At 42.8% G+C, this 22751-nt stretch overlaps 1 protein-coding gene across 3 annotated transcripts; it reads left to right on the top strand.

The window, feature by feature from the left end:
• The first annotated feature begins 438 nt into the window (after positions 1-438).
• Positions 439-21285, top strand: LOC116398370 (ubinuclein-2-like). 3 transcript variants are annotated; one of them, XM_031874604.1, is made up of 17 exons: positions 439-1514; positions 2312-2428; positions 3384-3488; positions 4207-4317; positions 5738-5841; positions 6926-7493; positions 8774-8844; positions 9267-9396; positions 10974-11080; positions 11207-11317; positions 12018-12161; positions 13219-13269; positions 13401-13443; positions 14165-15715; positions 15811-16018; positions 17525-17593; positions 18847-21285. In XM_031874604.1, the coding sequence occupies exons 1-17, from the start codon at positions 1230-1232 to the stop codon at positions 18891-18893; spliced, it is 3822 nt and encodes a 1273-aa protein (XP_031730464.1). In that variant the 5' UTR covers positions 439-1229; the 3' UTR covers positions 18894-21285. The 3 variants fall into 3 exon arrangements, with proteins under 3 accessions (XP_031730464.1, XP_031730467.1, XP_031730465.1); XM_031874607.1 differs by lacking the exon at positions 3384-3488; XM_031874605.1 differs by lacking the exon at positions 17525-17593.
• The last annotated feature ends 1466 nt before the right edge of the window (positions 21286-22751 follow it).

Raw genomic sequence — 22751 nt, 5'->3', positions numbered from 1 at the left:
TTCAAATAATTTTACATCAAAATAGTTCTGAAGGCCAACCCGAGCCTAATGACACCATCAGGGTTATTTTCCTCCAGAGCCACAGAAGACATTTTGTTCACATTAAGGTGGTTTAATTTGTAAATGCATCTTGACAAGTGGTATGTATATATATATATATATATATATATATACATACACACACATTATAACACTAGTGTGGACGCAAATTGTTTCACACTAAGGGGAGCTGTATTCCTCATGATTAAACTGATCATCATGCATACAATCTGTGAAGTGATCTTTCAATTGCAAATTTTGCAATTCAACAGGACTGGCTAAATTGCACAGGGGGCGGTATGTGGGGGGTTAATAGGGGCCCAAAACTAAATCTGGCACTGAGGCTTTCTAACAGGTTAATCCAGACGTGGTTTCTACCAAAGACGTACATAAAATACAAGCATCAATGTCAGATTTCAATGGTTTCACAGTTTATTGTAATAAAAAGGGCAGGTCCCTTACTGAATATCAACAGGTGGTGAGTAGTGCCTCCTCTTAAATCAGCTGTGTTGTGCGGGTTAACTGAGACAGCCAACCACCTGGCTTGCTTTCTTCCGTTCAGGATTTGATGTTTGAGTGTGTGCTGGTGCCATTGTAGAGAAATGCACAATTCAGCATTTCCCTGAATAGACAGAAAGAAAAGCTTCCACTGAAAGCCGTCGATTGTTAAATTGAGATCAGTTAATCGATATTTGAATACACGCAGCATGTGGTGTGTATTTCCCACAGCCTGTCCTTCTCCCAGACACTTTATAAAGGTCATAATAGTACTAACAGTGTTGTTATTATCGCCAGTTGTGACAGAGGCGGGCTTAGGATCGGGGCACGCGGTGATTGGACGTGACGCGATGCTTCCGTTCTGTGCGTACGCGCAGGCGCAGCGACCTCTCTCTTCTGATATTTTATTTACTCCCAAAACCCAAGATGGCTCCTGTGAATGTCTTGTCCCCATAGCAAATTGAGGATGCAAGTAGCTGCCGTAGAAACAACTTTTCCCCGACCGTCTCAACCCCTGGAGTTCATTTCGTATGGTGCGGAGGAGGCCCACACACCCGTGTAGGCACTGAGCAGCCGTCGGAGCTTCGCGAAACCTTCTTCAATCCCCCAATTTGGAGTAGTTTCGCGAAGTAGCTCTTCTCCTCGCTGCCGCTGTCTGTCCGGAGCGAGGTTCAGGCAGGCAGCTCATCCAAATGGCCGAACCGAGAAAAGTGCAATTTGTCACCCTCTCGGCCTTCGCAGCGGGAGCCGCCGCGGAGTCTAGGAAACGCCGGCTGGAGGATGAGGCCGACTTCAACTTCGGTGGAGCCGGGGAGGTCGAGGCAGCGACCGGGGCAGGGGGTGCTGCCAGCGACGGCGACAGGGAGAAGGCTGGAGCCGAGAAGAGGGCGACGGTGCGGCTCAACCTGACCCTACCGGAGCCCGACGACCGCTCCTCCGCCGAGTTTAATTACGGTGAACTCATCCAAAACCTCCAGGTAAGGTCTCCCAGTTTGACTAACACCACCAGGCCGGCTGACACAGCAGCTGGAGTTCATTCTATTTGCTTTGGCAAGTGTTTGTGTAGACTTGTCATTGCTAAGTGAGAGGGGGAAGTGCACCGTGTCCTTCCGTGGACTGGCGTGGTTGAAACTGACCATTAGTACGACTCAACACAAAAGACGGCAGCAGTCTTTTTGACCACGCAGCCAGCCGGTCCACTCTGTGTGCTATCCAACTTCTGCTACGCTCTTGTCAGATTCTAGCTTCTTGTCGGGGGACCTCCTCTCGTTTCAACATGTAGAGATAGATGGTGCTCATCTCGTGCTGCTACCTGTGTCCTGTTCACTCAGACTTGCCCAGCAACAGCCCCATACACACAGCCATTACAGCACTTGGAAGTGCCACATGCAGCTTGGCCCTCTGGCTGCGGGTGATAGATAGATGATAGAGCATTGCTGATGGAAGTACCAGGATGTAGCATGGGAGCAAGGCAAATGTCAGAGCTGAGAGATCAGAGAGAAGCTCGCCTCATTTTGACAATGATAATCCAGTTTATCATATTATGCTTTACATGAGTGGCAAAACCACAGTATAATTAAAGCACCTTGTTTGGCATATTGTGTTTTTTCCTTATTTATTTTAAGTTTGATGCTAATAGTTTTGCCAATTTGACTTTTCTTTTCCTTGAGGTTTAGTTATAGTTGAGTACTTACTGTGAGAGGCACTTGAACCATAGCTCTGATATGTAATTATTCCTGTTCATAATATTTAATGTAAATCATTTTTGTTCCAGGTAAAGAATAATCCTCCAAGTCTGACTTCAGCTCACAATCCCAACGACCTCTTCAACAACGACGAGAGAGAGCGGCTCCAGGTCGAGGCCCTGGCAAAAAAGTTTGACAATAAATATGTGAGTTATTATATTATATTCTATTTCTATTCTGAGGTGTTTCGAATTTGATCACGTTAGAATTATACCCTGACTGATGTTGGGATTTTTGAGGCAGATTCCAATATTAATATTTGAGAGTTCTGATAATCGTGTTATCTGTTGATGAACACAAAACGTACACAGATATGAGCTGGACATCTTACAGTTGAATAATCAACTTGCCAGTTCTCTCTGGGGGACAATCCATGTGATGGCCACACTGTTTCTGAATGACCTCGTATATATGTCTTTGGTATTTCTGTACTGCGACTTCTTGTTACTCATGGACCCACACAATCATCAATACCACGATATACAATAAGATAGTATTGGCTGCAATATAGGTTTAAATTACTGTTTGTTTCTAGATTTAGTTACTTGTTATAGTCAAGTAAATTTCATTTATATAGCAAAATCTCAGCAAATATTGATATCTGAGAATTTAAATATCCAATAACAATGCAATGTCTGATACTATTATTATTTTTTTTCTATATTAATGGCAACCATAAACATTTTTTGATAGAAATCCCTGTTTTGTGTTTGTTTTTAAAGAATTCGTACCCAGATACATAATTATTGGAACATTTTACAGTTGAAAAATTAAACTAGTCAGTGCTCTGTGGTGGACATACTATGAAATTTAAAATAAAACATTTATGGAAGAGCTCAAACGTATGTTTGGCATTTCTTTTCGGCTAATAAGCACGTATCTATCAGAAGCCTATATGGGCATGATGGATTCATCAGTCAGGCTTTAGTTCTCCAACGTGTCTGAGGACCAAATACCCAGAAAAACACAAAGCAAGGACGTTTTGTAAATCCTCACTCTGAAAAGGGGCTATTTTAAGATTTAGATTACAATAAATGTGAGGGAATTTTTCATGGGAATCAAAATCCAAACTTAATATTATATAATATTTTTAAATTTCAGGGTAACACAGAGGAGAAGAAGAAGAAGAAGGACAGAATGCAAGATTTGATTGATATAGGCTTTGGCTACGACGACACAGACCCCTTTATCGACAACACCGAAGCTGTGAGTGCCCCTCACTTTATTGATAATGAGGTGATTATTCACCTATGGTTTAGTGTCTTTTGAGGATGTCACTTTTAATTAGTCAGATATCTCCCTTCAGTCTTAATAATAACGTTGCACAGTGTTCTCTTTTCTCCCGTATTATCTGCTGATTAATTCGCCGTCCTCGTCACATTCCCGAACTGCTGATCTCGTTTCTTGTTGTGTTGAGGTAGACATTGTTCCTCGGCTGTTAAATATTTATTTCCTGGCATGATGTTTCAGTGGCTCTTCTAAACATAGACCCTTGTCCCTTCTTACAACCAACCTGAGCCTGTGGTCTAAAATCATCCTCGTGACTCATAAATACGTATGTGCTGCTCGTGTCCACACAGGGATACGTCATTGGTTTTCTTTGACGGTGATTGTTGCTCCGTATTCAGAGGATATCACTCTGAATGTAATAGCTATAATCATGCTCTTTTTATGGAATATCTGCTATTATATGCTATTTGTTTTTGATAGCCGTCTCTTCTGCAGTGCCTGTTTGACCCTTTTTTTCTTTTCCTTTTTGTTTTGATATGCTCAGTGATGGAAAAGTGTTTCATCTGTGGCCTGGAGCACCGGCTTATTTTTTTTAAATGATGAAGAAACATTATCACAGGATCCGCTTTTGTTGTGTAAGAGGATTTACTGCGATGTTTTACTACAAACTGTCTTCTATTGTTATTTTTCTCAGTATGATGAGCTGGTTCCTGCCTCTTTGACCACAAAGCTGGGGGGATTTTACATCAACACCGGCACGCTGCAGTTCAGAGCGGCATCCGACTCGGAGCCAGAGGAGGACCAGGTGAGACTACTTTAACACGTTCAGGACGGAACATAAGGAATCTGTTATTCGAGGGTTTTCAAAATCACTTTCAGGCCGGGAAAATGTTTGTTGGATTTAATTTATTTGACTTTGTGAGAAAGAGTTATATGAGAGCGAGTATAAAATTACACATAAGATGAGGAGGAGGACACAAAGTCCAAAACTCATTTCCATTATGGTCCTTGATGTAAACTAGCAATATTATACGCATATCAATTACTCGCCCAGTGTCTCCTTGAATTCTTGACGAAAAAGTTTTTCTCGCATGAATCCAAAATGAATGAAGAATCAAAAAAACGTAGAAAAGTCTTGATGAAATAAAGTAAATGGGGGCTGCTTTTAACAACACTACATCATAACATCTGTTTACAAACTCTCACACAACTCGGGCATGTAATTCAAGTCTCAGGCTAAGTACTTCCCAAACATGCAGCTTGGCTAAAAGCTTCCTATTTAATACACTCCGGTGTGAGACAGTTAATGTAGAATTGTTTTAAGTAGTTAAGATTTGTGTGGGAAGTAGTGAGCCTACGAATGGGTAAGTGAGACTTGGATTATTCTGCATGTGTGACAGTTTGTGAGCAGATGTTTTGACATAGTTTTGCTGTTGTCAAACGCGACTTCAATTCATCGAGATGGTTCAACGTTTTCTGTAAGAAGGTGACATGGGATGAGTAATTGATGTAGACGTGATCATTTTATGGGGGAAGTATTCCTTTGACACCAGCATTGTCATTGTGAGCATGGTAGCATGCTAGCATTAGCATTTAGTTCAGAACATTGCCGTGCCTAAGTACAGCCTCACAGAGCTGCTAGCTGCGCTGTAGACTTTAGGGTTTGTTTTTAATGCACTACCTCCCAAAAACAAAACAAAAGTTCAGTGAGGCAAAACAACACGTTGGACCCTGAGGACAAATGGCGATCTTGGAAATTGTAATGCATTTTAGAAGTTATCAATTACATGGTTTTATTTGGCTTTAAGAAGTCTGAGCTTTAATACCAAAGCATGCTTTATTCCGGAGTAAATAAATCAGGGTTTCCTAGAGAAGAGGTGTGTGGCATCTATTCATTTTGATGAACAATATTGCAAAAACTTACTTCCCGTTGTTATTGAACCATATGACACGGCAGGATCTGAACGGGCACGTCAGTGTCCTCCCAAAAGGAGATTGGTTTTCAGTGGGTTTAGTGAAACGTGTTATAGATGTTATCCGTCACCACGTCAAGGAAAATCTCTGAAGGACATACTGGTGCACGCTCACTCTTTCACTCTCTCACACACACCTACACACACACAGAGAGCACAGCGTGCGTTCCTCAGACAGAATTAATTAATTTCCACTGTGCACTGTTGTCTTCTGCTTCTTTGCGTTAAGGAGTGTGTGTGCTTTCGTTTCAGAAGCCGAATGACAACGAGGAGCAGGTGATTAAGAAGAGGAAAAAGAAGGAAGTGAATAATCTGGAAGAGCAGAACCCGAAGAAGAACAGAGTACCTAAACAAGGGTGAGAATCATGACGATGCAATATTACCGTCTGTCTTCACACTTGTGGTCGTCTTGTGTCAGTTGATGAATTTGACTTATTCATGGAAGGGATTTTTAGGTCTATGTTTATTAAAATGGCTCATGAGAAGGTGAGCAAGCTGCATTGTGTCTCGTCACTTTCCTTATAACCCTTTTAGGAAAAGCTACCACCTAATCGAATGAGTTATAACCATTAAGCCAAGCTATTTTAAAAGTAAATGTCACATAGACGCTGTTATTTAAATAGAAATGTTCCTCTCCTGTGCTTGAGAAGATGACATTTGGACACCCGTAGATTTGTGGGCCACTGTGAATATGGGATGATGCATTTGTCCACTCTTTACTGCGCTAATAATCCACCTCCCGGTGTGACATTATGCTCCTGTGCTTTTGTGCGGATCCTCTCATACATCTATCATGAGGCAGCGATGCTGACTGTGACTTGCTCTTAGTTGCGGTGACGAGCCAGAAAACACTCCATGATCCACGCTCAGATAGGCCAAATACTGCAACATGCCACCACGCTGACAGTAACCTCCAAAAATAGTAGCAGCTATTTCTATTGTGGCATTATGAAACAGATGATGTTACATATGTGTGTGTGTGTGGGCGTGTGTTAGATCTCTCATAGCAGCCTGCAGGTTAGCCCGCAGAACACTCAGTTCCTCTTCCCATATTTAAATATATTATGATACATTTTTGGAGTATCCCTCAGTACTCCAGGAACTGGGACACTGTGGCATGTAAACACACATTTTTTTATCATTCTCTGTTGGTACAGAACATAGTGACTGAGATGTTGACGAATCAATACACAACTGCACACAGATTATCAGTAAACGGAATACTGATTGAATTATGTAAACGGGCAGGCTGAATCAAGTGTTTGGTCAAACGTCATATCCTGAATACAATCAAAACCTGGATACGCATTTGCATGAAAGCGTACTCGGTGTCAACGTGAAACAAAATCCAGATGCAGTTTGAGGACCTGTATCGCCATTCATGTAAAACAGGTATTAAGCATTTTGCTAACAAGGCACTGCAATGCTTTCCTCCAACAGAGTGACAGCCCTAACCCTCCACCGGCCAGAGAAGAAGAAGAGGAAGAAGCTGATGAAGGACTCGCTGTACCTGGCAGCCATGCTCCGCCGCTTCACCCGGGAGAAGGAGGAGATGAGGAAAAGAAACACGAGCGTGGCTCAGCCCGGTTTGGCAGGAGTTGTGGCTAACAAGCTACAGTCCACCAACTCAACGAACCACCTGTTGGCCTCTAACTCCACCCATCCGCAGGCCACCACAGCCGGCAGCGACTTGTCACTGGCTGACCTCACCTCAGACCCCGCTGTGATGTCACTGCTAGGCTCGGCCAATGAGAAGGAGCTGCAGGATCTCCTAGGCGACCTCGACTTCAGTGTGTTGGACACTGACCAGCAGCACGCCATGGTGGCGGCCAGGGAGAATGGCATTCTGGGAGTCGGTGTTCCGGGCTCTAAAGGAGCAGCAGCAGCAGCAGCAGGAGGAAGTGGCCAAGGGCGAGGCCTGGGGTCTTCCAGCGGACTGTTTTCTCCGCCTCTGCTGCCTGATGGACTGCCTGCTCCGCTTATTAAACGCATCGAGGACCTGCGGGCGGTGAGTCAACTGTAGCCCGTCTGTGGGCGGCTGAAACGCAAATGCCCATAAGCTCAGGAAGTGGCACAACAAGTTTATTGTTTAGTCCAACGAGAATAGGCTCTTCTAAAGCCTTGGAGAAACACGGCTCCAAGCTGAACCCTAAAGGTTTTTTTGTTGTACTGAAACAGCAGGGTTAGCATCACTGCCTCTGAAAAAAGTTCTTATTTTCTTGTTGCTTTTATACCTTGCAGCCACAGAGTCCATTTGTAGCTGAGAATTGTTTTTCTAGATGTTGAAAACAAATGCAAAGACGGGCAGAGCAAGGCAGGTGAAAAGGATGATTCAAGTGAACTATAAAGAGGTAAAGAAGAGAAGAGTGAGGAGGAGGGAGGCCGAGAAATAAATAAAGCCATTGATTTTTTTTTTTTTTTGGTTGCTTCCAAAGATAACAGAGATATGGGGAAGGCTTGGGAGATTCAAACTTAGCAAGCAGCATTTCTTTTAATTCATCAAAGTAAGAGTCACTTGAGTGACTCATTTGGTCCAAACCCAGCAAACAACTGTTCATTGTGGCCTTTAAATTCTTGTCTGTTTTGCATTCAGATTGACTTTTTACAAACAAACCAAGAGCTGTAAGTTATTCAGAGCAACGGGACAGTTTTGGTGACTGCTGTGCTATATTATCGGCTCTGTGTGTGGGTGAAACAGGCAGCAGATCATGCAGTACTTTTTGTGCATTTTTCTTCATTGTTCTTAGCTGGGGGGGGTCACACAAGTTTGCAACGAAATAGCTGATTATGAGCATTGTTTGTCGAGACTGCAACTGACTTTCAAGGTAGAAATTCACGGAAAAGAGGTTGTACCCGACTGTCAGAGGAGGTTGCTGTGGAGCAGGACTAAAGCACAACACATGCTGTTGTCATTAGTTCACACTTTGTGATTGATCGATCAGGGAGAGTTTGGGCACTCACTTGCTGATGGTGTTGCCACTCTGCTCACTACATGGCGTTGTTAAATCGCCGACACAGACCAGGAGGTCCTTGACGGTTCCTGCGATCAACAGGTGGATTTAACAGTAGTCCTTTTTAACTCATGCTAGAATTGCCGCCTAGTGATTTGATCGTTTGAGTTTGTTTGGCAGCTTTCACACCAGTCAAAGTGAAGAGCCCAACAAGCCAAACCTATTGGGTGTTTCTGTCAGTACAAAGTCCCCGGAAGGCACAGCATCACAGACGCATGTATATGTATCTGTACTGTATGGAACAGTGGAAATGCTGACTCCACTTTTTCTCCCACAGGCCTCGCGGCAGTTTGATCAAGAGGGCAGGAAGAAATTTTTCACCTTGGACATGAATAACATTCTCCTGGAGTGAGTAGGACAGCTTTTAAATCACCGTCGGCCCAATCCCAGCACACCCGTCCTCCTCTTCAGTGTTTCTCTCTCATTTTCTGCAGATTTCCCTCACCACCTCTCCTGCTGTCTCTAAGTGTTTTGTTTTCTCTCCGTCTCTCATTGTCTGTGTTAATGACATGCTTCTCATTTCCATTCAGCTCTCTTGTTTTTTCAACTTGATGTTCACCCTCTTCTCATTCTGCACAACTACGCTTTATTCTTCCCCAATCTTCAATCTCCCATCTTTCTTTTATTCTGTCACTCTGTATCCCATCATGTTTTTTTTTTTTTCTTTTTTTTTTTTCCCTTTTCAACCTCCACCATCACCTCCATCCATTTCCTTGATTTTTATGACCTCACAGTTGTGGCTTTTTCTCCCTCCTCTTTTTCCTCCTCAGCATCGAGTTACAGGTCCAGGAGCAGCCTCCTGATGTGCGCTTGGGCATCTACTCGCACATGGAGGCATTTGTGCCGTGCAATAAAGAAGCCCTCCTCAAACGCCTGAAGAAGCTCAGTCTCAACATCCAGGTAAGTGAGGCTCAGCTCTGGAGGAAGCCGGTGCCGGTTCTAGACTGCTGTGAATGGTGGGACAGTAAGAGATGTTGGTTGGTCACCAATGACTAGTTTTAATATGAGTGTTCTTTAGGACTGTAAGTAGGCTGTGTACAGTAATTGGGGCCTCCCACAAGGATATGGAGTAGCCAGCCATTGGGAAAATATTGTTTTCCTCACGTTCACAGAACGCCCACAAACCCGATTATTGCAGCATTTCAGGAGAGATCGTCTTCATTCTTTGTTGTTTACCTGGTTTCCACACAAGGCAGTAGACCAACGGTCCCTGCAATCCCAGCAATAACCGAACTTCAGAATTTTGGATGCTTCAAAGAAGAAGAAGTTAGTGTTAAATGTTGACCGACCACAGCTGAAGGCAAAAGCTGCTGTCATGAGATACGTGATGACTGTTTAAAAGGGGATCATGGACGCATGCGGCCCCTTCTTCAAGGCGTTCATAACGTTGTACACATGAAAATTGACCAACTGTTGAGGATGAGAGAGAAGTTAAGATCTTGCATACTTTCACATATTTACACACCTGGCCAATCGCTGCGTGAAGTGGGTGTGCAGTTGGATTGTTGTCGTTTTCAGAAAGTTACAAAAAAAATGCTGGACACTACTTCAACTTTAGTGCTCCACAACATTAAAAATGTTTGCAGCAACTTCTACCAATAACAAAGCAGAGTCGCCCTGTTAAACGTTCAGACTATAATCTTGTAAATGATACATGGCTGAACTCTGTTGAACACATAAATGTGCGCTGCTATCATTTTTGAAAGTTTAAGTATTAATATAATCCATATTCAGAAGCAACGAAGTGTCTCTCACAATCTTTGAAATTTGAAGTTCTGTTGGTAGTTGTTCTACTCCTCTAACTGCTACTTTGTTTTTATTTGTAGTGCTTCATACCAGTGATGTATTATGCTCCCTTGTGGCACACACACACATGCTTGTCTTTGACCACACAATTATTTGGGGAGTTTTCACAACAAACAAACTAAATATTCTGAGTGTTTCCTACAAAGCATCTGTTTTCTGAGTTTCAGCGATATTTCTGTGCATTTTAGCTGCTTCGTTGGAGCTCCTGTTGTTTAAAACGGACCCTCCAGTTTCTCCACATTATTTGTGCCTTTTCATGTAGCTTTTAATCCTCCGACATCTTCTCTGCTTCAGTTGTTAACGTGCAGGGATCTCAGTGTAGGCTGACGAGTGCAATGATGACTGCCACTGAAAACTGACTTTTAAATGTCTTTTGTCATGGACCATTAAAGTAGCAGTGTTGTCTAAATACATTGACTTACTCCCTCTTTGACTCTTTCTGTTGATGCCCCTTCTTCCTCTTTTTCTTTCTTCCTTTCTTCTTCTCCTTTTACCTTTCTGTCTTTTTCTTAACTCCCACTGTTGCCCTGCTCCCATCTTATCCCATTCTCCTCACTCTGACTTCAATTTTCTCCCTCCAACGTTTTTGGGTTTCCCCACCTTTCTTTCTTTCTTGTCCTCCCGCTGTCTTTAATACAACCACCCCTTCTCTCTCTCTCTCTCTCTCTCAGGATGATCGTCTGCGGACGCCGCTGTTGAAGCTGAAGCTGGCGGTGTGTAGTGTGATGCCAGAGCAAATAGCCAGATATAACATGGACTGCATGGCCAAGGTTGCAAAGTAAGCAAATCTTACCATAAACCTATGCGAATGTAGAAATCATTATACAATAAAGTTTATTCAAACTGTTTGTGAATGTATGCTTGTACGTTTACATGTTACTGACTGTGTGTGTGTTTCCTGCAGGCTGCAGTCAGAAGAGGGCGATAAGAATGGCTCAGAGGAGGAAGATGAGGAAAAGCCTGGGAAAAGGGTGATGGGCCCACGGAAGAAGTTTGCCTGGGATGACAAGCTCAGGTAATGATCCGGGACTGTCCTGCTGGAATAGCTGGCTGGATGGTGTGCTCTGTTATGCTACAGGTTTGTGTCCTCGCTGCTCTGTCCCTTGTCTTCATCTTTACTGTTGTTCTCCCTTGTCTGTGTCTAATCTACTCAACAGATCTGACACAGGTTTTAAAGATTGTTCAATTTGGCTGGGATAGAGAAAAATAAGGCATTTGGGTTTTGAAAATGAATGAGGGGGAAAAAACGGCACCGGAGTTGAGATTATTCCAAAACCAAACAAGAAATAATATCCAAATCGATGCAACAGAAGCAGAGATGTCGTGTTATTTTGACGCTGCAGTGACATCACCTTTTTCACATGTGCAGAAGAATTCTCCCAAGACGTGCAAACTGACTTTGATGTGTACGAAGTTCCCCTTTAAAGTTTCTTAGGAAAGCTCTGCATTTTATTCCTGCATGAATGTGGAAACCCTGAGTACGACTGTCCTGATGTAATTACAGAACCCTTGAGACTGACTCTCTGCTCAGCAGCGTTTCAATCATCATTCATTTTCGTAACAACCTCGGCATTTTCAGAAATGGTTTTTTGATTACCTCTGACTCCCTGAAGAATAACGGCCTCCTTTGTCATTATGTGCTAAACACCTGCAGCCTAATTTAGATTTTAATAGTGAAGGATTTCCTTTTGAATTGAACATTTGTGTTTGTGCAGGAACCTGCTGTGCAGCTTGGTGCGAGTGAAGCTGAGCTGCTACGAGATGGAGAACCAGTGCTCTCTGTCTGTGGAGGACTACCTCAAGGCCTTCTTAGAGAATGAGGTCAAACCACTATGGCCCAAGGGCTGGATGCAGGCCAGGTCTGTGTCTGTGTGTGTGTGTCTGTGTGTGTGTGTGTGTGTGTGTGTCTGTGTGTCTGTGTGTCTGTGTGTGTGTGTGTGTGTGTGTGTGTGTGTGTGTGTGTGTGTGTGTGTTGTGCTCAAATAGCCATTATACATAACAGCTGGTGAACAAATTCCTTCATGGCGATAAGGCAATTACTGAAAATTCTCCCGGTAGAGAACAGGGGAGTTGACTGTAAAACTAGAATTTAGTTATGTTACGTTTTTCTTTTCAGAGAAGTTTGTTTCGATGGGAAATGTGCATACATTCACCAGACTACAGTTTGTTGTAAATAGCAGCTAATTTTCTTTTTTTGCCGGACTGTGTTCATTTCATTATTTGTAACGACGACGCTCATTAATCAACATTTCTGTCAATGTGCCAATGTTAGCCAGCTTGCTAACCTTCAACTGTAAGGTATTCTAAAACCAATGAAGTGACGGTGTGAGAGATACAGGCACACGGCATTAAGACACCAAAACAACAGCAACAAAACCAGCATACATGAGACAAATCTGGCAAAACATTGATGCGACAGTACAGTGATCATAGTTCAGTACATGCAGCCATGCAAACCAGAACTGAATGAGTAATACTGTTGTTTAAAACATGTTGCACACATTAGCCATGCAGAAATATTAGCATTTTGCCAACCTTTAAGCTATTTCTATTAACATGTAAGCCAAGTCACAGTGTCAAAGCCATATTTGCTTGAACATAATTGTTAAACAAATATTACTTTAACAATATTTAAAACACTTCCAACTTAAATTTCCATACCATATTTTTTGTGTGGCTCAGCTACAGTACTATCACTGCAGACGTTTGTGTTGCTCGTACACAGACGAAGCACAGGTGTCCCATGTTTTTCCCTACTTGACACATTGGTTGTAATTGAAACATCTTTTCCTCTACATCCCTGACAGTGATGTTCTTTTAACTCTAGTAACTATTTTGTTCGTATAGATTTACTTGAGAAAACTAGCCTGGCATTGATCCAACCTCTCTCGTCCTCACTGTGTTTTCTCTGTTTAGGATTCTGCTCAAGGAGAGTCTTGCTGTTCACAGTCACCTCACTGGAAACCTGTAAGTATTTACTTACATATTTATCTCAAGAACACTACTACTTCAGTCTAACAGGGTTTTCTTACAGACTGGGCTTGTATGCAAATTGTAAATAGAAAAGTGTAAATATTTGTCTGCATTTTGTTATTCAGAGTCAAGAGGAGAATGGTGCCTGGGCCCAAGGCCAAAGCCAAGGTGAGTGACGGCTCAGATCATTTACTGTATAATATCTAAAAAAAAATTATTTTTCCCGTACAGTTTATTTTTTTTTTAAACCCACAATGATAATTTAATCTGAATTTTCCAAACAACATTTAATCATGAAGCAGCAACATGATACTGTACCTGGTGCCTCATAATGTGTCTTGGCTGCTCGTATCATGTTGGCTCAGTTCTGAATACAGAATCGCTCTTCAGTATTCGTTTCGTTTTATGTTTTTTTTTTTATTCTCTAACTATTGTGTAAAAGCTAGTTTCAAACAATAGCCGGGGGCTTAGCCAACATTAACAAATAAAGGCCAGCTCAAAAATACAAAACGGCTCGCATGCTAAATTTAGTAATACGCGCATTTCCACAGCACAGATTCCTGTTCTACTCACCACTCTGCAACTTTCACTTGTTTAATGGAAATAATGTTTCATAGCTCTAAGTAGTTTCTTCTTTTCTATTCTCCTGATGCTCCAATGTTAAGATACCGTCAACAGAACTCAACACTTCCTGAAGCTTTTGCACATTAAAGCACTACGGTCCTGTTGATTTATTTGCTGCTCTGCTCCGATGTCGCCATTTTGACTCTTTTATAATGTGTTTTGAGTTTCCATTAACTGGAAAACAGGGAAATGACAAAAGAAATAAAGGCCTGGCTCTTTCTGCCTCTGAGGTACTGACACTGATCACATGTCTTCTGGTCTTTAGGAGGGTCTCTGGATCCACAAACCACCACTCATGATGACCTCCATCCCGTCTCTGCCCACCTCCGTATCCACTCTGAACTCCACCCGCCAGCCCCCCTTCTCTTCCTCGCCCCCCGAGCCCATCTGTCTGTCAGACTCACTGGATGAGGATCTGAGCGCTCCCTCTCTGGACTCCATCTCCCACGCACTGGCCCTCCTCAGCAATGCATCTAAGGGCCTGGGTTTCTCAGACAGTCCCTTGTCGCCCCCACCCCTGCAAATGCCCACCACCTCTCCTCCCCCCGTCACCCCTCATTACCCCTCAGCCTCTCAGCTCTCTGCCTCCATTTCATCCACAACGCAGCAGCATTCCTTCTCTAAGGTGGAGGCCGCCCCGCTGGCGTCTGCTGGGAACTTGCCAACAACAACAACAACGCTACTAACCTCCTCTTCTACCTCCTCTTCCACGTCTCCCGCTGTTTCCTCCTTGGCTCGTGTGCAGGCAGCAGGCCTGTCGCTGGCCTCCAGGACTGCAGTTGGTCCTTACGGCCTGATTAAAGGATCTGGCACCATGGGCCAAACCCAGACTCAGAGACTAGTTACCATGGCATCATCCAATCACAGGCCAAGCTTGGTGATGAGCGTGAGTGGCAAGATGCATCCACACCCGTCCCCATCGCCCCCGAAGCAGCGACCTCCTCCCACCGCTTCCCCACTGCTGCCCCCCCATCAGAAGGGCTTTGTTAGCCCGGCAGGGATGCTGGTAGCTATGGGAGCCCCTCATGTACTGGCCAAGAGCAGTGCCAAAACCAGCGGCATCAGCAGCAACGGCAGTGTGAGCAGCAGCAGCATCATCATCACGCCTTCTTCCTCCCCCTCCTCACTGTCCCGCTCTAACTCTAGCACCCACCCTGGCCTGCAGTCCTTCTGCCCTCCCTCCCCGGTGGCCTCCTCGCCGTCCCCAACCTCCCACACCTCACACTCCTCTCAAGGTAAATCCCACACACATCATCATCATCATCATCATCTCCACCAGGCCAACTTCATCACACCCATGCAGGCCACCCTCACCAAGTCCTCCCACAGCAGCAACTCCTCCCCCATCATCAAGCTCACCCCTCGGCCTCCTGCCCCCACCCCACCTCCCTCCTCGTCGCCCTCCCCGGCATCTTCGCCCTCACACCCGCTCTCCCATCAAATGATCCCCAGCCAACAGCAACAACACCAGTACTCCCCCAAAACGCCCAAAACTTTTCGCCCCCCCTTCAGTGTATCGGGCGGCGGGCAGGTGAAGCAGACGCAGGGCAACTTCAGTTTCGCTGGAGGCCAGAAAGCTCAGTCCACGACGAGCAACAGTAGCATCAACAACAACTCCATCAACAACAAGGGAGTTATATCAAGCGTGTGCAGTCGCCCAGACAAAACTCCCCTGTCTTCTGCACCTTCAGTCTCGGCCAATCACGGGCAGAGGCAGAGGGTGGTGGGTGGGGCGAACCAAAGCTCAAAGCCAGGAAACGGTTGGGCTGCTTCAGGAACTTTGGCCACGTCCTCCACAACGTCACACCTCTCACAGGTTCTTTCATATTTAGCTTTACTCTAATTTGGACACTGGAGTTACATTTCTGAATAAATGGAAGAACAATCTTTGTTTGCTTCTCGTTTCTGCAGGTATCAACAGCCGGCACTTCCCTCCTGGGCAGCGCCTCCGGTCTGCCCCTGGGCTTTGGGATGTTGGGAGGCCTGGTGCCGGTCTCGCTGCCCTTCCAGTTCCCCCCGTTGATCAATTTCAACCCTTCTGGAGCCCCAGGGATCGCTGGCATGGGCTCAGCCCCCAGCTCCAACTCAGGATACACCCTAGCACAGAGCGACCTAATGGGTGAGTGGACACCCAACTTGTGAGCACGTGATTTAGTGTTTAAAAAAAAGGGAACAACATTTGTGATTTCAACCCAAAGACAAAATGATTCAGGCGTACTGACCCCTTGTGTTTGGCCCTTTCAAAAAGACACAGTTAGTGACTTCTCGGTTTTATTATTTTTAAAGGATAATGTGGGTGATACACTATAGGTTTTCCTGTCAACAAATTCTATAAAAAGACCAAAACTATCAGTGAATCAGACGGTCTCTCAGTACTTCTTCTGAAAAGGTGAAGATCTTTAATAAACAGGTAATGAATAGTTTATTTTTTTTATGTCTTACATAATGTCCTGTAACAGCTGCGCACTGTAGTTTTTAGCTAACTTTATTCAAACCGGAGTAAACATTTGTTGGGTACTACTTTCAGTCACGGTGGACAAGCGAGTATTTCGAGCAGCAGGACGGTGTGTGTGGGATCAACTCAACATAAACTACAGTGCCTGTGTCCATCTTAATGAAGGAACAGATCACGCATTGATGTACTTTTAATAGTTTTGGACAACACTGCAGCTCTATGGCACAGCGGATTAAGCTATAACAGACAAACAATACTTGTTGGATCAATTCATTGTTGGTCTGGTATTTTCACAATATAGAATATCACCAGTAATAAAGTATCTTTTAAAGTACGTAATTAAAGTAACAAGTTGTTTTTATTCCCCTAATATTTAGGGAAATGAAAGTAGTTTTTATACTGTATTTTGTACTGTTTTGTAAGAATAATTTACTTGCAGCAGGGATTTATACAGATGAAAGTACACTTGTTCAGCTAGGACTGATAGTTAATTTAAGACAACTGTAGCCTGCAAATTTAGTCAGCTGTAGCTTATTTAATAAAAATAAACGCATAACAACAAGCAATTAATCACAGTATCTTTTTATTATTTTTTATAGAGAAATACGTTTGACTGTACAAACTTACTTTGATAATATGAAGACGACCATCACAGGGCTGGAGTTTAAAATAGAAATTGAAATCACAACTGCAACATTTGTCAGAAAAATAGAAATTTCCTCAAATTGTTCTGCTGTCTGTGAAGCAGATTTGAGAGAGACACAGACAGAATATATGTGTATAAATAAAGCAGGATAGATTAGATGGAATTAACTGAGAAATGGGAACAATTTACTTATTCACAGTGTTTAAATTTAAATTCCAGCCTTGTGTATGTTAATGTGTGCTCTGACTGAAGTACACCAGCAGCACCTCCACTGTGCCTGCTGTGCTCCTCATCTCTCGCTGTGACCCTCTCGCCACGATCTCCATTTTGTTTTATAAACCACCGTCTCCCTCCTTTGTTCTCCACATCCTTTGTGTCCGTCTCTGTCATCTCAACCTTTTGTACCTCGCCACCACCTGACTTTGATCCTCTCCTCTTTTGTTGCTGGACTCCCATTTAACACGCCTCCCCCCCCTCCTTTGCGTCATCTCCCCCCCTCTCATCTTCCCTCCATCTCTCCTCAGATCTGTATAAGAGTCTCCAGTCAGGGTCGCAGGCTGCCCTACCTCCTCACTTGCAGCTTGCTTTCTCAGGTAATCTGCATTCCTCCTCCTCCTCGTCCATCCGTCTGCGTCAAATCGACCTGTCGTCCTCTGCTCGGCTGCTGTGTTGTTTGCTTTGTAACTTTCTGCTTGCTTCAGTATTCAGTATTTGGTGTTTAGCATGCGTCTTGTTAGCGCTGTAGACACATGTTGTAAAGCCTCTGAAGTTATTCACAGATTAATTGTTGTTTCAGTAGATCACAGAATACACGGTGAAGATTCAGGTTTTTCTTCTGTGATGTACAGCAGTATGAAACTACCTGCATGAAATATTAAAAAAAAAAAGGTAGCTTCATCTGCGGCTGAACTCAACTGTAACTATAGCTGTAAACAGCTACACCAAACCCTCAGCTGGATTATTCATGGCTTCAGATCAAAGAACATCTGGAGACCCAAACTCAAAGCACAGCTCCTCCTGTTGCACCAGCTCACCCTGTGATGAACCTCAAACTGCAATATTAAGTTAAATTTAACCTCTGAGATTAAAATGGGCCTCTCGAACAATTGAATATTTTCATCTTTGGTTTCTAAATGTTGTTTAAGAATCGTCTTGTGGGGTTTAGTGCCCTCTAGGTCAAACAATTCATCGAGTAAATGATCAGTGTATATGTTATAATAGTAGCAAAATAATGACAAATGATGATTAAAGTATAGTCGTGATAATAACCAAGATTAAAAAAACTTAAATCACTGAAATGCAGCTTTACAGTAAATAAACCTTCAATTTACAGTAAAACCTCGCGCAAAAGTCAGGTGTTCAAACTAGTCTGCAAATGTGAGGAGCTGGATGTGGTTTATAATAATATTAATAATCTCTCTTTATACAACAGTTTTCAAAACAAAGCTTTACACAGTTCGACCAGGATTAAACCTTTCGGGACTGAAATGACGCAAATAACTTCTGCATTCAAACACTCACCGCAGGTTCAAATGCAGCAAAGGGCCGGCTCTTAAAAAATATATTAATAATAAAAGATTCAAGCAATAATAATAAAATGGATGACATGTTGAAATAAGTGTGCCTACATTATATAAAAGCTTTGTTTTTCAGAGATGAGTTTTGAGAAGTGATTTTAAAAGTTGTCACTGATGTGGGGTCCTACTCATCGGTGTACGCTGGATGGATTGAATGTTGCATAATGAAGGACATCTTTATTCACAGAGTAAAGTTGGAGGTTCAGTGAACGTGCTTTACTGTCATCCAGATACCGACATAGTTAAACATTTCCATCCTCTCCACTCAGATGCGAACCAAAGCCAGGCTGGAGACATGAAGAGGAAATCCCACTGACCAATAACAGCGCAGGAGGCCGACACCCAGCGGGGTGACATCACAACCCCCTGGACACCTCCACCAATAAGAATCTTCACTTTGATTGACTGACACAGTGACGTGGTATGAGGGGGCGGGGCTCCACCGCCTCTTTTCCAAAATGGACCTAAAGGAGAATCAGTTCGTCCTCGCTACAAGTGGCGATGATGAATTCATTAAACTGTATTTTCTACTGAACCGGGTATGAGAACAAGACGGAGTGAATGACAAGAACACTTTTATTTTAGCTTATTTTTTTTGTCAACATGTTTACATATGACCGACCTTGATCACTGTGGAATGAGTGTGAGCGAGGTGGTGATACAAATTAGAGTAGTGTGCTACGTGATATAAGTTGTATTTAAGCTTATGTGGAATAACAGGACTCGTGTTCTTGCAGTACAAAAAGAAAAAAAAAAAGATTTTTTATTTACTTGTCTTTTTGTCTCAGATGTGGGACTCGTCGTGTCTGTAGACATTTTATTGTGGTCACCTCTGCTCCCACAAATGACTGTTAAGTAGTAGCTTAAATTAATATTGATAAATTATTTGTAATTTACACAGGGACAAAAACATGTTGTGGTGTGTGTGAGAGAGAGAGAGAGAGAGAGAGAGAGAGAGAGCGGTGAAGTTGATTTGAATGCGTGTATGTACATAAAGAAACACAATATACTGTTAATCTCTTTCCAGATTATTCTGTACGGATGGGTAAAGATGTGTACCCCCTTTTCACAACAATGAGCGAGTGTAAGTTTGATGCCCCTCTCTTGCTCGGTGTGCTTTTGGTGCTGTTTAATCACACTGGACCTTTTCTGGAAAAAAGACTTGAATTGAAGAAGTTTTGGGCTCCTCTTGTGAAGAGAGGAGCCGCCTGTGAGAGAGGGGAGAAATGTCAAGATTGTAGCCTACTTGAATTGTTTTAGGGTTTTTTGTTTTTTTTAGTTAAGATTTTTTTGTTTACTTTCTCTGCTTATTAACTCGATCCAACTTAATATAACACAACGCCTTAGTTTGTATTGAAAACGTATGAAAAAGATCTATGCAGGACTGTAAAACGCTCAATGCAAAAGTGCGAGTCGTCGCTTGGCTTTCAACCTCTCCTCAACCTGTCGGTGCGTCTCTGAAGTTGTAGATGTTTGTAGATGTCACTCGAGACTTCTGTTGTTCTTGGGTGTGTTAAGACAGAATGCGAAGCAAATTTTAGAGGCGGTTTGCACATAAAAGTCAACGGAAAGAAGCGATTTAGATGCAAAATGTTTCAACTTCAGTGGAAAAAGTTGCACTTGTACAGCTTTCACGTCCTATTGTTGAAACTGTCATTACGAGCAGCGATAGATGGATACTTTATTAATCCCACAAGTGGGAATAACGGATTTCTGATATGGACAATATCTCCCTCTTGGTGAATAAATTACAAAACACAAACGTCAACAAACTCGCTGCAAACTCTCATTAGCTTGTGTCAAAATAAAATCCAATATGAACACTAAAACCCTAAATTGATTCATCTAATTGTAAAGGAGCTTTACACTGTTTATATCTAGAGTCACGTGATGATTAACTGCTACAAATGCATAACGCAACAAAATAAGCTAATCTGTCCTGTTTATCTGCTACAGGGTTAGCAGTGGGGCTAACCAGTTTGGGATGATGTGTAAACACTCCCAACCCGGAGTAACGGGTCTTTTTCCCTCCCCTTTGTGCTGACCTGTACCTGGGGCTTAGTGAAACTACTTTATAAACGTAAATAGGAGTTACTGGTGAGTTCAGAGGTCAAGCAGATACAGTCACACTCCCACAGAAAGAGTTGGCGTCAACAAATTGACACGAGACTGAACATTGACTTTGCTGGCTGTCTGAACACACCTGTAGAGAAACCTTCCCTCTGCTGAATACCTCCGTCAACAAAACTGTTCTTCCTGAGTCTCTCGTTGTCCTCGCCCGACTAGTTCCTCCACCATGTGCGTCTGACTGACCAGCTGCACCGAGAATGGCGCCAAAGATTGTTCTGTAGCTCACTTTAGATGGGGCGTTGCGCGTGTGTGTGTGTGTGTGTGTGTGCGTGTGCGTGTGTGTGTGCGTGTGCGTGTGCGTGCGTGTGCGTGTGTGTGTGTGTGTGTGTGTGTGTGCGTGTGTGTGTTCTTACATTTCCCACCCAAAATGTAAACCCATGTGTCGACGTGTGGTCCTTCAGGATGTCATTGTGAAGTCATGTGACTGGAGCAGTGGGTGACATCTTATAAATTGTGCTTTCTTTGGGGGTCGGGGAGGATAGAAATGACATTTCGTGGTTAACTGGTTACTTAATTTGGTCTTTTGTAGATTATTTTTGTGTGTCAATTATGAAATTAAACAAAACAGGTTGTTTTCATGATGACTCTTTAAGACTTATTTTTTTAATGGTTTCTTTCTACATCTGTAAGTGCTGAATCTGAGGATGTATTTTAAATTAACGAGCACTGAACGTTGGTGTTATGGAGCAACATGTTGATTCTCCATTAACACCAATGAGCTCATAGCCTGGCCCCTCCTCGTGGTTAATCATGCCTCTCATTGGTTGGCTTGACTGGAAGGGGAGGGGTCATCAGGGGAATTGGAAACACCTGTGGATCAGAGAATGTGAGAGAGAACTTTTGTTTTGGTTTCTGAACAAACGGGTACTCATCAACCTTAAACACTGAAATGAAGATCCAGTTTCCTTCCTCGACCTGCGGTGGTGGAAACGGCACACAGCAGAGCAGCAGCAGGCTCATCAGGTATCGTTCATCAGGCCTCTGTCTAAAGAGTTCACTTGTCATAAGAGCGACATGTTTCTTAAAACGGCTGGTCAGTGTAGTTAAGTCTGCAGCAAAAGGGGCATTTGTTGGGGACTGTTTTCAGATTTATGAGCTCGGTGCTCCTTGAGCATTTATAGCAGCAGGAGGGTGAAGTGAGGTTCACTGAACATGGACTACAGTCTTCTTGTTTATTGTAATGAAGGAATGTATCAGCCAGTGTAGTATAGTATGCCATACACGTCAGTATAGCAGTATGACCCAAAAATGAACAGTATGCCAAATAAAGTAACTATAGTATGTCATAAAACATATCGAGTCATAGAATATTATGTTGTGAAAAAAGTATTCCATTAAGTCATAAAAAAATAGTCCTAGTATAGTGCGTCATAAAAGGAAGGAACGTCTCATCCCGTCTACTTGACATTCGGTAGCTGTAGTTCTGGGGATCCCTGCATTTGGTGCAATTTGGAATATAAAAATAATAAAATCTGAAATGACACTGCTGTATAATTAATTGAAAAAGGGTTCGAAAATTATATTACCTAATAATAATCTTTGATCTCTGAAAAAAAAACATTTCCTTCATTGGTTAGCTAAAATTTACGTTGGAGTTATGTTCATGATGTCCATGTCAAATATAATGTAATATTACTGTACAGTTTTAAAGAAGATTTGATGTAAAGTCAGCTCAAATGACATTTTGATATTTATAATTTCCCTATATTTGACATTTTATAAAATTGAATCCTTAAGAGGTTATGTCAATATTTAACTTGATTGTTGTTAATGAGGACCCTGATTATATACATGAATATTGGCTTAAAATATTACTGTAGTTTTTGAGAAAATTAAAGGCAAAGTCAACTCGAATGACATTTTGATATTCATTTCCCCATATTTGACATTTTAAAAAAATGAATCCTGCAGTGTAATTTCAGATTTTTGTTGTTGGATTTCATATAATGTACAAAATTACGTTGTTTTTTTTTAACAAATTGGGCAAATTATTGATGAAATATAGGTCTATTTCCGGTCTTTTGGGGCTATCCAAGCACCCGTA

The sequence above is a fragment of the Anarrhichthys ocellatus genome, unplaced genomic scaffold (assembly GCF_004355925.1).
Source record: "Anarrhichthys ocellatus isolate YVR2014 unplaced genomic scaffold, GSC_Weel_1.0 scaffold83, whole genome shotgun sequence".
Classification (NCBI taxonomy): Eukaryota; Metazoa; Chordata; class Actinopteri; order Perciformes; family Anarhichadidae; genus Anarrhichthys; species Anarrhichthys ocellatus.
Note: the sequence above shows the minus strand (reverse complement) of the source record. Positions and strands in the feature narration are given on the sequence as shown.

Coding starts and splice junctions, on each gene's coding strand:
- LOC116398370 (XM_031874604.1), top strand. CDS start 1,230: ATGGCCGAACCGAGAAAAGTGCAATTTGTCACCCTCTCGGCCTTCGCA. Junction 3,489..4,206: donor TTATCGACAACACCGAAGCT/GTGAGTGCCCCT, acceptor TATTTTTCTCAG/TATGATGAGCTGGTTCCTGC. Junction 11,318..12,017: donor GCCTGGGATGACAAGCTCAG/GTAATGATCCGG, acceptor GTGTTTGTGCAG/GAACCTGCTGTGCAGCTTGG.